We start from the raw sequence: 15,746 nt of genomic DNA, 5'->3' as shown, positions 1-15,746 counted from the left end.
CTGGGAGAAAAGACTAACCTTTATTTTGGTTTGAATTGCAGGGTTTTTCCATCGAGACTTGAAACCTGAAAATCTCCTTTGCATGGGACCAGAACTTGTGAAAATCGCAGACTTTGGCCTCGCACGGGAGATTAGATCCAGGCCTCCGTACACAGACTATGTATCCACAAGATGGTAAATACCTGAGTCAGATTGTGCTGTATGTGGAGTTGAAGACTAGTTCAGTTCCCACCCTGCTTGTAACTTTGAATTTTGAGGCTAAAGAGACTCCTCAACTCCCTTTTGTTGCACTTTCTTCCTTGGTCAGGTTGATTCAATTAGGTATGTATATGGGTTGGATCTGGATTTCAGTGTATGTGACGGGTCTAGCAGACGAGGCTTCTTAATCATCCAACCCCAGCCACCAAATGCTACACAGGGGATTTGGGGATCCTGGTAGGTTATGACATGGGGAAAGGGGGAGTCCCCAGAAGTCCGGTGGAAGGTGCTTCTGCGTAGATTTTGGGGATCCCTCCACTCCCCCCTCAGCCTCCCTGCACTTGGCTCCACTTGCTGGACAGAGGGGTGACAGGAAGCCTGTATCTGCCAGTCTTCTTGGATGCATCCGTGGCTTAACCAGTCGGTTCAGCAGTGCCTGAAGAAGAGAAGCTACTGTGCAATTACTGCAGTGCCTTTGCCCTGAACGGAGAGCCAGTTTGGTGTAGTGGTGAAGAGTATGGGAGTGGGGCTCACGCAGTCGTCCCACTCAGCCGAAGAGCCAGCTGGATGACTCTGGGCCAGTGACCGTCTCTCGGCACGATGGGTTGTTGTGGGGATAAGTTGGAGAGCAGGAGGAGGAGGAGGAGGTCAACTGCTCTGAGTTCTTGCTAAGAAAAAAGGCAGGATATAAATCTAATCCGTGTTTGAAGATCGAGCGTGCTTTTTTCAAGGGTTCTTGCTGCTGCTCAGAAGGAGGGAAAGGGACCCCTTGAGCCACTGGCCAGTGACAACTTACCAATCTAGCAGAACGCTTTGATTATATTTTACCTGCAAGTCCTGCTGTTTGTTTGTGCTTTGGCTTACAGGTACAGGGCTCCTGAGGTGCTCTTGAGATCTACCAACTACAGTTCTCCCATTGATATCTGGGCTGTTGGGTGCATCATGGCCGAAGTTTACACACTTAGGCCACTTTTCCCAGGAGCCAGTGAAATCGATACGATTTTCAAGATTTGCCAAGTATTGGGAACGCCAAAAAAGGTACCTACTGAAAACCAAGTCTTTGATGCATATACAGGAGTAAAACCATGAGGCTTTCCCCCCACACACACTCCACCCGGCCTTAGCACTTTTCTGATCCTACTCTTCTGCTGCTGCTATTGGATAGGCAGTCCTCTTTTATACTGTCATGACAGAGAGAATAACAACAACATCTAGAAAGGAGAGATTGTATGGAAAAGCAAAAAGAAGACTGTGCAGCTTGATCCTATGCCTGTTGCTTGAAAGTGAGTCTTACTGAGTTCAATAACTCTGCAGGCCCAAAAAGTCTGTCTATTGCTGCTCCATGTAACGAAGGACAAGAGCATATTAAAATATTAAACTGAGGCTTAACTCTTATTGAAATAGTAAACCAGTAGGGCTGCTACTTGGTTTACTAATGTGGGCATAATAGGCTCCCACATTTCCTGGAAAATGTTGAATTGGATCATTGACCAGAAATGTTTCTGGAAAATGTTTAGGTCAGTTGCCTAAAAAACTTTCAATTTGTATTGTGAAATGTTTTGATGCTACATAGTTTTGTGGCCTTCTAAAAGTTTTGGCCTGCAATTCCCTTCATCCTTCACTATTGTTTCTGATGGCTGGGTCTCACGGGAGTCATAGTCCAAAACCTCTGGAAGTCCTCAAGTTGCTCGCATGTCCTAGTGAGATCCAATTTTGCATGTTTATCTTACTTAAATTTAACCAGTGTAAAAAGTACCTCAGTTTAATTTTTCAGCACAATACACCTTCGAAACAAAAATATTTGAAAGATATATAGCATAATTAATTATTTAAATGCTATGTTGTTTTTATTAAAATGCTTGTAAAAAATTAAAGACAACACCACATACTTCCTTTACTTTGCTTACATTTGTTAAAACAACAACAACAACAAAGGCACTATAAATGGTTGACACTAATCAATTGTAGTAGCCTAAAGAACTGTGCACGATATCCTGTTGACCACTCCTCTGTTTGAGCAGAATTCGCCTCCCCTCTTCCACTGAAGTTGTGGGGGTACCTGATATTATGCTGTTAACATTTATGCCATTTCACTCTCAGACATACGTGTATTTTATGAGATAATAAATAGTGAATTTATTATCTCACATACTTGCTAAGGATATTCACCTGAAAGACTTAATTTACAAACCTCCAAGCTTGGCTAATATTGTATTTGTAATTGCATTTTTAACAATGAGTTAATTTTAAAGACTGAGCTGCTGAAAAGAAAATGTTTGCATAGAAAAAGCGCTGGATCTTTTTCTGCAGAGTAGCCATACCTCACTGGATTGACTGTTTTACCACCCCAAATTAGATAATTTCTGCAAATGGAAGACCAAAGACAAGCTTAAGATATAATCCTTCTCGCCCATATCTTGTTTCTTTGTGGAAGGAATATTTTGTATAATATTCAGTCTTGTGAGCCCTTGCCTGCAGTGTTGAATTAGTACAAGGAGGGAGAGGTTTACCTCCTCAGGAGAAGTAGGCCTAAGCCTAGTTAATTTTCCTAGGGTGGTAAAAATCACTCCAATTAAACCCTGTCCCCACTTCTCGATTCTCTGTGGGCCGGAGCTCTGCTCTCCTGTCACCTATCTTGGGATTAGAAAGAACGCCATTAGGAGCTTGCTGGCTATCATTGCCTCTCTTGGATCAGTTCAGCCTCTGATTTGCTCCTTGAAATGTGTGATTGACCTGCTTGTAAACTAATGCCAGGCAATGGATTATATAGCCAATTGCCTTTGGCGATGGAAATGTCTCGTGGAGAAAATTGCATGTTAAGGCAAGGGGACAATGTGTTATGCAGGGCTGCTGTCGTTAAACTGCAGGCATTCTGTTCATGATGGGCCTACTTCCATTTTTTTCAGAGTGACTGGCCTGAAGGGTACCAGCTCGCAGGAACCATGAATTTCCGCTGGCCTCAGTGTGTCCCAAATAACCTCAAGACCCTCATCCCCAACGCAAGCAGTGAGGCAATTCAGCTCATGAGAGACATGCTGCAGTGGGACCCCAAAAAGCGTCCCACAGCTAGCCAGGTAGGTTGATCATTCATAGGCATGCCTTGGCAAGTCATTCCTTGCCTCTCATGTGGGATGTGAAGGAGGTTTCCAAGCTTTAAAGCAGTTCTGCAGGCTTCTGACTACTATCTGCATTCCTTTGGCTACCGGTCCCCAAACGGCTTCATTCACAACTCTGCCACTGTTTGTTCTGGTGTATGTGCCTGCCTGCCTGTACCACCTTGCTTCCCAAAAGCGAAGGGAGAGCTCTGCTGGATCAGACTCAAGTCTGACTAGTCCAGTCTTCTGTTCTCACAGTGGCCAACCAGGTGTCCCTGAGATGCCCACAAGCAGGAGGCGAAGGCAACAGCGCCTTGCCAACAGAGGGCATCCAGAGAGTTCTTCCTTTTCCCTCCACCCCCATCACTGCTTTGTATCAAAGGAGCAGATTAAGCTAGGTTTGTGTTTATGCCAGAACAGTGCAGGGGAAGAGCCGCTTTTGTCAACCCCATCTGTGAATCCCATACTGGTTTTCAGCAGAACAATTTAAGTAATGACTCTGAAACCCACATTTTGAAGAACAGAGGTTCTTTTGCCCTAAGCACAATGGAAGACAAAACTGTGCTAAGAATGAATTGTCTTTTAGGTCCAGACCATAGCTGAGTTGAACAGAAAGAAGTTTGTACTAGAGTCCACACCGCAGGGAAAATGTAACAGGATTTTGTACAAGGCAACCCAGATGTTGTGCTCTTGAATAAATTATTGAGCAAAATCACTTAATGGCTCTCGGTTTGCATGATGTGTTCTTCTTCATTTTCATTATTTTGTAGAATTCTGTGTTTGGCTACTTATAGGGAAAAATAAAAAGGACACCGAATGTAGAAGCTGCATCCTTTTTGTCTTCTGGAATTTCGGTAGACATCATGGCCCACATACTTCCAAGTGGCCTCAGGAATCTGTTTTGTACATGCTGTGATAAGCTGCAATATTCTGGGCTTTTCCTCACCACCTACAGAATTGTGACATGCGTGCAGCCCTGACTATTGAGTCCCAAACATCACTGTCCTTATTTGCTTGATTTTTTGGTTTCGATAATTGGTCTCTGCCTTGGATTTTAGGCCCTTCGATATCCTTACTTCCAAGTTGGACAAGCACTGGGCACCTCTCGCTGTCTCCAGGAGGTGGGAAAACAACAAAGAGACCTTCCTGATAAAGCACAACTCCACATCAAACCCATTCCCCCCACACAGCCTCCTCCGAAAGCACACGTTCGCCTTTCGTTCAGGCCGTGCCAGCAGAACCAGCCCTCCCACTCCCTGATATATTCATCCAAAACAGACTCTGCAATGAGTGGCCATTTAAGAGAAGACAAGCCTAGCCCCATCGCTTTGCCAGACATCCACAGTAAGGCTCCTCAGCAGGTAAGATACCGGGTGCATTTATACATCACAGCCCTGACTGTGCTCTCCATGAGTGGTCCTCCTCTCTCCATCTTTATCTCCCCACTTCCTGCTACAGTTGTGTGTCATTATTTGCTTTGACTTCTCTTTTTTCCATCAGACATCTAGTTCCGAGTATCTACAATGGGGTCAGAAGACACAACAACACATTGTGGTCACAATGACCGCTAAAAGAACCCTGAAGCAAGTCATCCTACTGGGATCAGTCCAGGTTTGCATGACATGACAACCTATGTCCAATTGTCATGTTGGGCAAAGCTGGTCCTTGAGATCTGTGCCTTCTAAAAATGTTGTTGTTCTCTCTGTTCCTATTTTCAATAGGAATAGCAGTTTGGGTTAGGCACTTCATATTAAATGGAGATAGAAGAATTGCTTTTGGTTCAGTTTGGTTCCTGGATTCCCTGTGCATACTAAGGGTTCGCTCTGTCCCTTAAGAAGAGCGTACATGAGCATGTCTTGCACCAAATCCACATATACTATTGGATTTTATTTACAAAAAGTTAGCTTTCATTATGCTTGATTTTTACTCCCAGCATTGTTTTCCAGCTAATTTTGTCATCCTTTATAATTCTGGCTTTTGTGCTGTTTCTTTCAACATTTACCTCAGTATTAATACCTTTTCATATTGTTGCCATTTTGAATTATTAATAATGCCATTAATTGCAGAAGGATTTCTCAGTTGCTTGGACATTCTCTTCTGTATCAAAATTATTTATTTATTTATTTATAACATTTCTACGCCGCACCCATTGCTGAAGCCTCGGAGCGGCTCACAAGGAAAACAAATAGACAAAGCATAAAACAATATTAAACTTTTTATTAAAATGTCTGCTGTGGAAAGGATTTTGTATGTAGTTGTTTACCTGCAATCGTTTTCTTATCATTATGGCTTTGATTCTGGGAGTAACTTGGGTAGAAGAGTAGAAAAAATTAGAGCAATGGATATCTAAACCTTGTTTCTCTCCCAGACATAAGAGATGCCCAGTGGGACAGATTATAACAGCAGTAGAGTGATACACCTGCTACTAAAGGCCCCATTCCCTGCCTGATAGAAACTCTTTCAAACTTTCTGTTCTTACTGCGATTCTGAACTTCGTATGTTTTTGCTCTGTTTCTTATTTTCCCCTCCTGAAATGACAGAAAGCAGCCACTGGATCAGAGAAAACAAATGGTGAACTCAAGCCAAAGACCCGTCGTAGGTGGGGACACACCGCTGGCGCACTAAGAAGTTCTGAGGATTGGGAGGACTTGGAAATTGGTGACAGTGACTCTTCCCTCACCAGAACTGATTTTAAAAGCAAAGAACAGAATGACGACGTTATTTGTAGGCAAGTTGTTGTTCTTCCCACCTCCCTTCCTCAGTCTCGTGTGTGTCCCGCCTGGGTGTATGCATGTTTTCACCTTACACCTCCTTTGTGTGTATGAATAGGATAGAAGGATAAATATATTCAGTTAAAAGTTGCTGTCCTACCTACACTAATTAAGTAATTAATTAGTTAATTACACACAGCAAGTTTTTTTACCTGAATGAACGTGTTTGAGATCGCTCTGTGCTTTGCACTGATTTTAAGTTTTAGCCAAGGATAAATAGGATTCTTAACCACTGATGTTTTCATATGTGACACTTACAACAGTTTTTACCAGCATATGAACGTATAACATCTTGGCAGCAATTTGCCATTTGAAAACAACCTCTCCTTGGTTTTACATTGCTTCACGGAAGAAGAAGCAATGTACTCTCCTGTGTGAATATACCCTTAGTATCTTCAGCAGTGATCCCTCTCAAGTCCAATTAGTCTAAAAGAATGCATGTACAGGATTGGGATCATACAGGTTGACCCTAAGCTTGCCTGCTGCCTACATTTTCCTCTTTTTGGTACCAGATGGAGCCTTTCTTAATTTTACAGCCACTGTAGTCTTCAGCTTCTGTTTAAGTCTGCTACTTTATTTTAAATATTTTCATTTTTACTAGGTTTCTTTTTGGTTGTTATTTTCATTTTATACTGTAGTTTTAAACTAGCATTTTATCATGTTGTATTTTATAGTTTTCATTCTTGTAAACTGCTCAGAGAACTCTAATAATTGGACAGTATAGCAACATAATAATGAAATAATAATAATAATAATAATAATAATAATAATAATAATAATAATAATGATGGAATGTTTATTTCAGTGCTAGTCCCACTTAGTTTAGTGGGGATTACTTTCATGTAAGTATAGCCCAATTCTATTAGAAATCAGCCCCACTTTCTTCACTGAACCTTTTTCTAAGTGCGTATTGGATTGCAGCCTTATAGAATTCAGCCCCGTAATCCCACATGTACGATTTCCTTGCCCTCTTCCATCTGATTTAAGTTGTGAGCATTAAAGCAGATCAGGCAAGTCTCCATTTGCATAGGGCCTGAACTGGACTGCTGTTTCCTTGAGAAGATTCCCTACAAATTTTGTTTCTTTTCCTGGAAGACCGTGTGCTCACATGTTCATGACAATTGAAGCGTGTGTGTCATCCAGTGTGTAAAGTTGGCTGTTTGGTTTTGGTTACAGATTTGAGAGTATTTTGAACCTGAAGCCTTCAGCCTGCTTAGGGACTGGGAACAGTGCACCATCCTACCTTCGGCAGGACACCCCAACATTACAAATTTCTGCAGCCAAGCAACATTACTTGAAACATTCTAGGTATTTACCTGGTTAGTAAAAAAACCCCAAAATCTTTACTATGACATTTCATAGAATATGGCAATTAGATTTGGTAAGGATGGGTAATGTAGAGCCTGATGGTTTGAGCTACTTCTTGATTTAAGGCACTTCTCTTTAAGTCATCTGCCTCTATGCCAGCCCAGGGTCTTGGCCTTGCTGTGTCAAATGTCATGTGCTCATTATAAAATGCATTTTTTGCAAACTGCAGATGTAGCAATACAGAATGCATGGGGCTTTTTTTTTTTTTTTTTTGGTATTACTTAGTTGGATCAAACTCTTACAATGTTGTTATATGTTTATACCATCTTAACTTCAGGGAACTCAGAGTACATTTTATTTTACCGTTTTACTTTCGCATCACCCTGGTGAAGTAGCCTGTACTGCAGAGAAGTGAATTACTCAAGGATCTACACAGAGTTTTACAGCCCAGCATGAATTTGACCCTAAGTTTCCATATCTAAATCCATTGTGTATCACTACTGAGTACTGAATACTGGATCTTTTCCATTTTTAGTTTCTCGCTAGAAAGAGACTAAAAAATTGGTTCAGATTATATACTACAAGGGCAATAGCCATGATTTAACACCGTTCACTTTTCTGTAATTACATCCTAATCATGAGGGATATCTACACCTTTGAGATTGGGGAGCTGGGCACAAGGCACCCCTATGCACTCGCAGCCAGTGTGTTCCTGCAAGGAGGGCGGGACACTGCCAGGCCCTTATCATGCAACAAGCACCTAACAAAAAACTAGACAGTCCTTTTCCACTCCCCAAAGGCTGCAAATTATTGAGGATCAGTTTGCACTACTCACAATGTCCAACCCAGCTGGATCCTTGTGGCATCCAGCCATTGCAAATGACAAGGCAAGAGTGATACGGCTGACTTTTTCAGCAGTTCACCTCTCTCTCCCTTCAGTGTTCCAGTACACCTGCTTCTGTCCTGCCTTTACAGTTCTACAGGTTGGCTGTCCTAAATGCCCTGCCACTCCCCAGGGAAAACACTCCAGTGCCCCCCCTTGCTCAATCAGACCCTGATGTTTGCAAGCAATTATACTAATGGGTTAGAGCTACTGCAGCCCAGAAATTGGGGAGGAGAGCAAGATACCGGATAAATTTTACCCTGCAGCATTTAACAGCCATTTACTTCTTCCCTAGGAATAAGCACAAGAAATAATTTAGTTTCCAGTTCAAGCAAAGATTCCATCCCATCTGATCCATGGCCAAGTTCTAACTTGCCTCGAAAGACATCAGCAGTGGCAGGAGGGATCACCAGACTAAACTCCAGTAAGAACTGCTATTGAAGGACTCTCACACAAATGGGGTGGTGAGAAAAATCTTCGTACATGACTGCCGGTTGCACTGGCACAGTGGGGACAGTTGGATCTTCCCAAATGTGATTTGCTCTCTCTGCTGTTGGAAGAACAAAGCAACAAATCTTAGCCAAATATGCAGACGTACCAGTCCTGTCCTTGACTGGATTTTCTTAAAGAAATAACGGCATCTTTGGTGCTACTTTTATGACCTAATGATCCTGGAAGCATATTAATGAGAATACTTGCAAACCACCTTATTAATTTGCAAAGAGCCATCAAACTGATTAAAAGTTCATAATACTTTTGCTATTGATATTTTAATTTATACTTTCAGCAGTAGATTGACTAATTGTGGTATGCTATATTGATGTCATTGACTTCTGCGAGAGATTGCATATCACAGACAAAAGTTATGACCCAGCACACATTTAGGGAGACAGAGAGCAATGTGTTGTTTGTTCCTTGCGCAGTCCATGGAGGCGTCCTCTCCCTGCAATTCTCCTGAACTAAGCACTTACGAAGGAGCCTTCTGGCTATGCTCCAAAATACATCTGTGGCTTGACCAGACTTGGTTTAGAATCAGATCACTCAGCTGTGCATCTGAATTCATGTACATAAGAGACTAGGCTTTTCAAAGACTTTTAAGGGTCAGTTCAAAAGTTCACCATGCTGACATGGTGCAAGCCCTGCACATGACTCCACAATCTTATCCTTCGTGTGGGAGGCTTCCTTGTACGCCCGAAGGAAGAGAGTTTTTCACCTGGGGTGGAATTTTGCTGCTTGGGGAGCACTTCCCAGTGAGCAACCCCTCTTACGACATTTGAGGTGGCAAGTGCAGCATCAGAGACTCATCAGCTCGAGCTGTTTCCATGAAGCTGAGCTATTGGAAAACAAAATAGAAGGTACCCTTGGTGTGCTTGTCAGAATTAGTAGAATCTATACCATTATAGCAGGCTCTGTAACTCATTGTCTAAATACTGATTTTGAATCAATGCTGAGTCAGAACATCAGGTGCTAGCATAACAAGGCAGAGCGTTCACTGATGTTCCCTTGAACAAGCAGCTCCTCCAGTAACTGGCGCTTTGTGAATGTTTGCTTGATCGGCTGCACCAAGCTCAACTGTGTTTCTTTTTCCACTGTCTTTCAGGCCACACAGGATCGAATGGGTTAGTGGGGGCTTACGTCCCTTCATTTCTGAAAAAGGAAGTTGGCTCTGCTGGCCAGAGAATTCAGTTAGCGCCACTCATTGATCCATCCGCTACAGACCTCTCTTCTCGTAAGTTCTGTGTGCTTCCAAACACGGTGCCGTGGAGTGCAGCAGTGATGCCAGTGCACTGAAATCTAGCACAGGGTGCACAGCCGGTGACACTGGGCTCCAGCTGTGGTGGGTGCTGCTCACCTCTGCAGAAACATGCTTGGAATGCTGCATGCTGGAAAGGTGGTGTGCTGGGCCCTGGTTCTGGGGAGGCATCCTGGAGCCAGAGTGTGCTTCGTGCGCTGGCTGAGGAAATTTCCAAACGTGTAAGAACGGACTTCGTTCATGTGTGTGTACGAACCGCATCTGTGGCCCCTCTGCTACCAGTATAATCTCCGAGATGTGGTCCTCGGGGTTAAAAGAGGGCACCCTCAAGCTAAAGGCAATTAATTTGGGGAACCCTGCAGTTCTAAATATCCTGCCACCTGCTAGAGAAACCCAGTCCCATCTTGTTCATACCACCAGGATAGGAAATGCTGATGCCAACCTGGGGAGTTGTCATTAAGGAGTGATTCTAGAAAGATCCTCCTTCAAAGTCACCAGTTCTACCTCTACATCCAACCGCATTTCTCTCCTTTTATACCTTTTGCTTATTTATTTGTAGAATACACTTGTTTGAAGTCTGTGAGACCCCATATTGGGATGCCATCATTTAATATACCTCTGAAAAGCACACCGGGGCCACTGCCACATCCACCTCCTGTTCAACCAGTCCATGGACGAATTGACTGGTCTTCAAAATATGGCGCTCACCGCTGAACCCTTGAGCTGGATTGTACCATGATAAGGGACCATGATAAGACTCCCTAGTAGCATTTTACGAGCTGGCACGTCCACCAATCTTTATTTCTATCACCAAGGCATTTCAAGACTGCCTAAAAGGGATTTATTTTTAGTTGTATGTATTTGAATGCAACCTTGTACCATTTTTGTATTGTTTCTATTAAATGATTGGGGCAATTATTTTCATAGGACCAATATACATTTGTATATCAGGCTTAGAATTGTGGATTTGGTTTTTATACAATGTATTTTGAACCTGACTTTTTAAAAAGAAAGCTATTTTTCCTTCCTTTCTTTTTTTCTTCTTTTTTTGGTCACTTTTTATACAAGAGAATAGATGTAGCAGATTGAGACAGTATTTAATATAATTAAGGTGCAGTTAGAAAGAAGGGCACTTACCAAATACTTCATCATATGAACATGGTATGTTGGGCAACAAGCAATTGAGCTTGGAACTGAGGCCCTTCTTTCGGCAATGCACAGAATAGCCTTAGCAATGTTACTGATCTCATCTTTGCTGTAGCAAAGCGTCCAAATGAGTTGCCTTTCATAAGGCTGAGGAGGAGTTTTAAGGCCAGTTCATACAATCAACGGGATAGAATGCTACAGCTTTTTCTGCTGTAGCTTAGAGACTGTATGTTTAGTAATAATAAAACACAGTCGTACGTTGAAAATAATTTGTCAGGGAAGAAATTATTCAGCCTAGCCATTTTATTGCATACAGGCAAAGATTTTCTTTTTCAACACAGAGAAGCATTCAAGCACACCTGTCTGCAGCCCAAGTTGATATATTCCAGGTTAAGCTGGAGTCTGTTGATTGCTTAAACTGGTAAAGGAAGAGACATGTTGCAGCCAGTATGTGTAAATTGCGTCCATGTGCCACTTCACACTTAATGTTCACCTCCTCTTCACAATGAAAACCAAGCTGGCTGAAAACAAAGCAATATTAAGTATGACAAAGCTGGTTTCTAGAGTAATATAAGTAACGTGTTAAGATTAACACCAGCGGCAACGTTAAAGATTTGTATACGGTCTATTGCTTTCAGTTGTCTTTATGGCATGGCTTTTCCCTCTCTAAATGCCATGCAATGGCATCTATATAAGATTAATGCGACATGTATCCCTCACGTAATTAAAGGCTTATTATAAGGAATGGGTCAGCATGGCATCTTTTTATAGTATGACTTCTAGAAGTCCAGGCCAAATTTTAGTAGGTATCAGTAAGACAGAAATTTAAACATTGGAGCTATACATTGGGAAAAGGTATTAAAAAGGTGAAATCAAATGTTTGATTTAACAAAGCAAAAGCAAGGAACAGTTGCACTTGTAAAACTATATGAAGACTGCATTATCTAATTAGGATTTCACTCTAATGCCCTATCATTTGCTGCTTGGGAGGGAAAAATATTGGGAATTAATCCCTATGTATTTCAACTCACAGAGGACTCAACTTGGTGTTTTCTAAGGGGAAATGGCAGCTTTTCAGTTGAGGAAGCTCCATAGACAAGGGAATAGTAGTCTCCTCCTTATACTCCCGTTTGTTAAACGTTTCAGTCTGCAGTAGGAAGAATGCTCTGTTTTGCCCCATATGCTGCATTGCTCCTCTGTCTCTTTCACAAGGTGGGATCTATACCTGGGAAAGCTAAAGCTCTCTGCTAATTTCTCCCTGTTGGGGTAAGAGCACGCTGAACAGAGATCGCTACTTCTTAACCTGGACTTCAGCTAAAGCAGGAAGAAAGGCCCATCCTTCTAAGGCAGCGTTGCAAGAGCGTCTCTTGTAGCTGTGGCCAACCAGTCTCCCTGTGTGCTGCAAAGCCGCTGAGAGCAGCTTTGCAAAACTGCGAAGGGAATTAAATCCTTCCTCACTTCCACTGGAAATTTGGAAGGTGATGTCCTCCAGGGAAAGAGCTGGTAATCACAACATCTGAGGTCACAATAAAGGTGGTGAGCACACTGTTGAAACCACAGCAACTACACATTGGTCAAAAGCTCAGATATTGCAATACCGCAACTCCCATTTTTCTCCAGACGTAGCAAAATCAAGATTCCCCCCAGAAGGTGATGAGCTACAAGCGTCTCACTCCTTAACTGTTGTAGCATTATGGTTGATTACTGAACAGTTGCCTCGAAAACACCCCTCCATTTCCTGAAATAGCACCAGCTTTGGTATCGCTAGCCTTACTGCTTGGTTCTAGCAAATTCATTGTTAAAATAAAATGCAAGGTCTAAACATTTCTCATTTTCATACCTGTGGTAATGTACTCAGGAGCAACTTCCCTGTATATTAGCTTTACTTGGCCAAAATGTCTTACACGTACCACCAAATGGACAATGCAGTGCTAATAGTCTAGGATGGAGTTTACACCAAGTGCTCCTCCCTGTTCTAACGCAGTCCTCCGTGACTGCTGTTTCCCTATGAGAGTGATAGGGATAAGCCATTTTAATACTGCAAAGACAAGATTCTCAGCAGAAATTTCAAAACACCTTAATCAGTGATATAGTTTGGATTGTATGTATAATCTGTTAAAATCTGTCTTTTTGTGTTCCCTCCAGGGAAAATCAAAATTGTTGGTAACTCATAGAAAATTCTTTATTTAGATTTCATTTAAAAACAGAACTGGTCTCACCAAATGTTAAATGTATGAACTGACGATTCATTTTGGTAAGAGCTTTTCCACTGAAGTGGAGGTTTTACTACTCTGCCTAGAATCTGAACAGATGTAGTACGGAAGAACTAAGTATCATAAGGAAAACTGACTTAGCCAATTGCTTGAATTTAAGAGGTGTGCCATGCTTGGTTTACAGAAATATACGTAATTAACTGATCATTTACACAGAGCACCTCTGGTTCCATTTCATTGCGCTTGCTGTCCTAATGAATTGCTCTCGTGCTTGTTATTTGAGCAGACAAAAAAATTTGGACTCCATCATGTCCATATGCACACTAAAATGGTTTTACTTTCCCTGATACACTCCAACTAGAATCAATAGAATTGCTGCCTAAGTATGAGAGTGGTTATCCCTGCATTGTGCCACAAAAGTGATGATAAACCACAATCTCCATGTATCTTACGCTGAGATGTGCAAGCCTCACTACAGGCACAATATTTGTGCATTTTTTTGTGAAATCTGTCCCTGTCTTTTGCAATCGTGTGATTTATTTTGTATGCTGCAGAGTAGCTAGTGGCTTACTATATGCAAATAAGATGCCTCTGTTCCACAGTGACATGCTTTTCATTTCTGTGCACTTCATCTTAAATAACCTGATTGAAATGGACACTCACCCGACTTGTATATTTGATGTTCTGAAGTCTTCAGACCACTTATGCCACTTTCCTATTTAGGCAGGAAAAAGCTCCAAAGTTCCATTTCCATCTGGTTGGGGAATGCTGGGAAATGTAGGAGTTTTTCCTTCTAAATAGGTATAGGATTGCACCCTAAATTTAAGTCCTAAGCGCTCAAAGGATTAAACTCACTGGAGCTTAACTAAACGTAGTTTTAAGTAAATGTAGATTGGATCACAGTTACTTCAGAATACTTCATTCAGTGGGACTCCACTGGCTTACACCATTGTGGAAATCTATAAAAAATTGAGCTTGGGTTTTTGTTTGTTTGTTTGTTTTGTTTTGATAACAGTTCTCATGCTCTTCTATCCATTTTGAATAGTTGTACCATGTGAGCACTACAAATCATGCACAAATTGTGGATGATTGCAGCCAAGGAATGTTTAATAAAAGCAAAAATACACAGCATCCTGTAGCTTAGAAAGTATGATAGTATATGTATGAAAAAGAACTTCAAAGTTAAATGTGAGTTGACGGGTATATTTGGGAAAATGAAAATCTAGCATGTTTTCTACTTTCGGGTCCTTTGTGAGGTTTTCAGCAAATACTTCCCTTTTTTTTGGAAGAGATTCCTTCCCATAATAAAGCTGTTTTAAAAATTACGTTCTAGTACTGCTTAATCATTCCATTATTAATTTAAATATGACAATGCTCTGTAGCATTCAGGCTCTTTTCTTTGTGATATAACTATAGAATCACCTATTTTGAAATGGATCTGTTTGCTTTCAGCTAATAAAGGATATGAAAAGTTGGTGAAAATGAAGCAGTTTTAATTATAGCATTGCAACAAATGGGATTTCTAAACTGGATCTTCTTGCAGTATTCATTCAAATTAAGGGCCAGTTCATCCCACCTATTCTGACTATGTAACCAATGGAACATGTACAACCAGGCTCTAGAATTTTACACTGCTCCAGGTATCCTGAGCTAGGCAACAAACGAGTATCAAACTAGATACATCCTCCTTGGGGATATGTATACAAACGTGTCTGGAAATATACCTTCCAACATCTCAGAGGTGAAAAGAGGAGTGTACCAGTGCCATGGGGAAGTAAACAGCAGAATCTTTCAGCCTAACAGTATGACCTGGTGAATAAATATGGACCTATGTAATCCAGATTTGGATAAAATGCAGGAATTAAAGCAAAGTATAAAGATAGATAGATAGATGCCCTGTATCACATGTACAGGAATCCTTGAGCTGAAAATGTCTGGGTCACAACCTGTACTTCCAAATGAATGGACTGCCAGAACCCATTATATGACTAACAAAAAGCCATGAATATCTCTAGAGAACTATGCAGTGTCTGGGGATGTATCATCAGTGGCAGCCTAGTTCCCTAGAGATGCAATAGTTACAGCTTTTTGTTTTGTGGCGTTGTCTCGAGTGTACCCAAAATGGAACCAGACTACCAGTACACAACAGAAAAATGGTGGCACATTATTTTATATAAAATATTAAATAATTTTGTTGATACAAAAATGTTTTACTGTTTTTTCTCCGCATACTTCTCAAAGCCAACTATGTCCAGTTCTCATTTTCTCCTTTCCCTTATTTTTGTTTTTAAGGGCTTGCAGAAGAGGCCTTTTTCATGCTATCACCTTACCTCATTTAGACCAAGATTCCTTCTAATTGCAACTCACACATGTTTTCCT

At 41.5% G+C, this 15,746-nt stretch overlaps 1 protein-coding gene across 8 annotated transcripts in view; it reads left to right on the top strand.

Annotated features, from left to right (window-relative positions):
- The window catches only part of CILK1 (ciliogenesis associated kinase 1), a 28,286-nt gene extending 13,594 nt beyond the window's left edge, over nt 1-14,692 (top strand). For 7 of the 8 annotated variants that reach the window (XM_044421510.1, XM_044421506.1, XM_044421508.1 and 4 more), the window contains 9 exons: nt 42-174; nt 1,065-1,236; nt 3,105-3,272; nt 4,352-4,654; nt 5,834-6,021; nt 7,241-7,383; nt 8,551-8,679; nt 9,856-9,984; nt 10,568-14,692. In XM_044421510.1, the coding sequence (XP_044277445.1) occupies nt 42-174; nt 1,065-1,236; nt 3,105-3,272; nt 4,352-4,654; nt 5,834-6,021; nt 7,241-7,383; nt 8,551-8,679; nt 9,856-9,984; nt 10,568-10,722 (1,520 nt within the window). In that variant the 3' untranslated portion in view covers nt 10,723-14,692. Of the gene's footprint in view, nt 1-41; nt 175-1,064; nt 1,237-3,104; nt 3,273-4,351; nt 4,655-5,833; nt 6,022-7,240; nt 7,384-8,550; nt 8,680-9,855; nt 9,985-10,567 lie in introns of those variants that run through there. The other variant, XR_006413842.1, reaches the window with a different exon arrangement.
- Nucleotides 14,693-15,746: the final 1,054 nt, after the last annotated feature.

This window comes from Varanus komodoensis, unplaced genomic scaffold (assembly GCF_004798865.1).
Source record: "Varanus komodoensis strain SLA01 unplaced genomic scaffold, ASM479886v1 scaffold12, whole genome shotgun sequence".
Taxonomy (NCBI): Eukaryota; Metazoa; Chordata; class Lepidosauria; order Squamata; family Varanidae; genus Varanus; species Varanus komodoensis.
The sequence above is the reverse complement of the archived record's forward strand: the minus strand, read 5'-3'. Positions and strand labels throughout refer to the sequence as shown.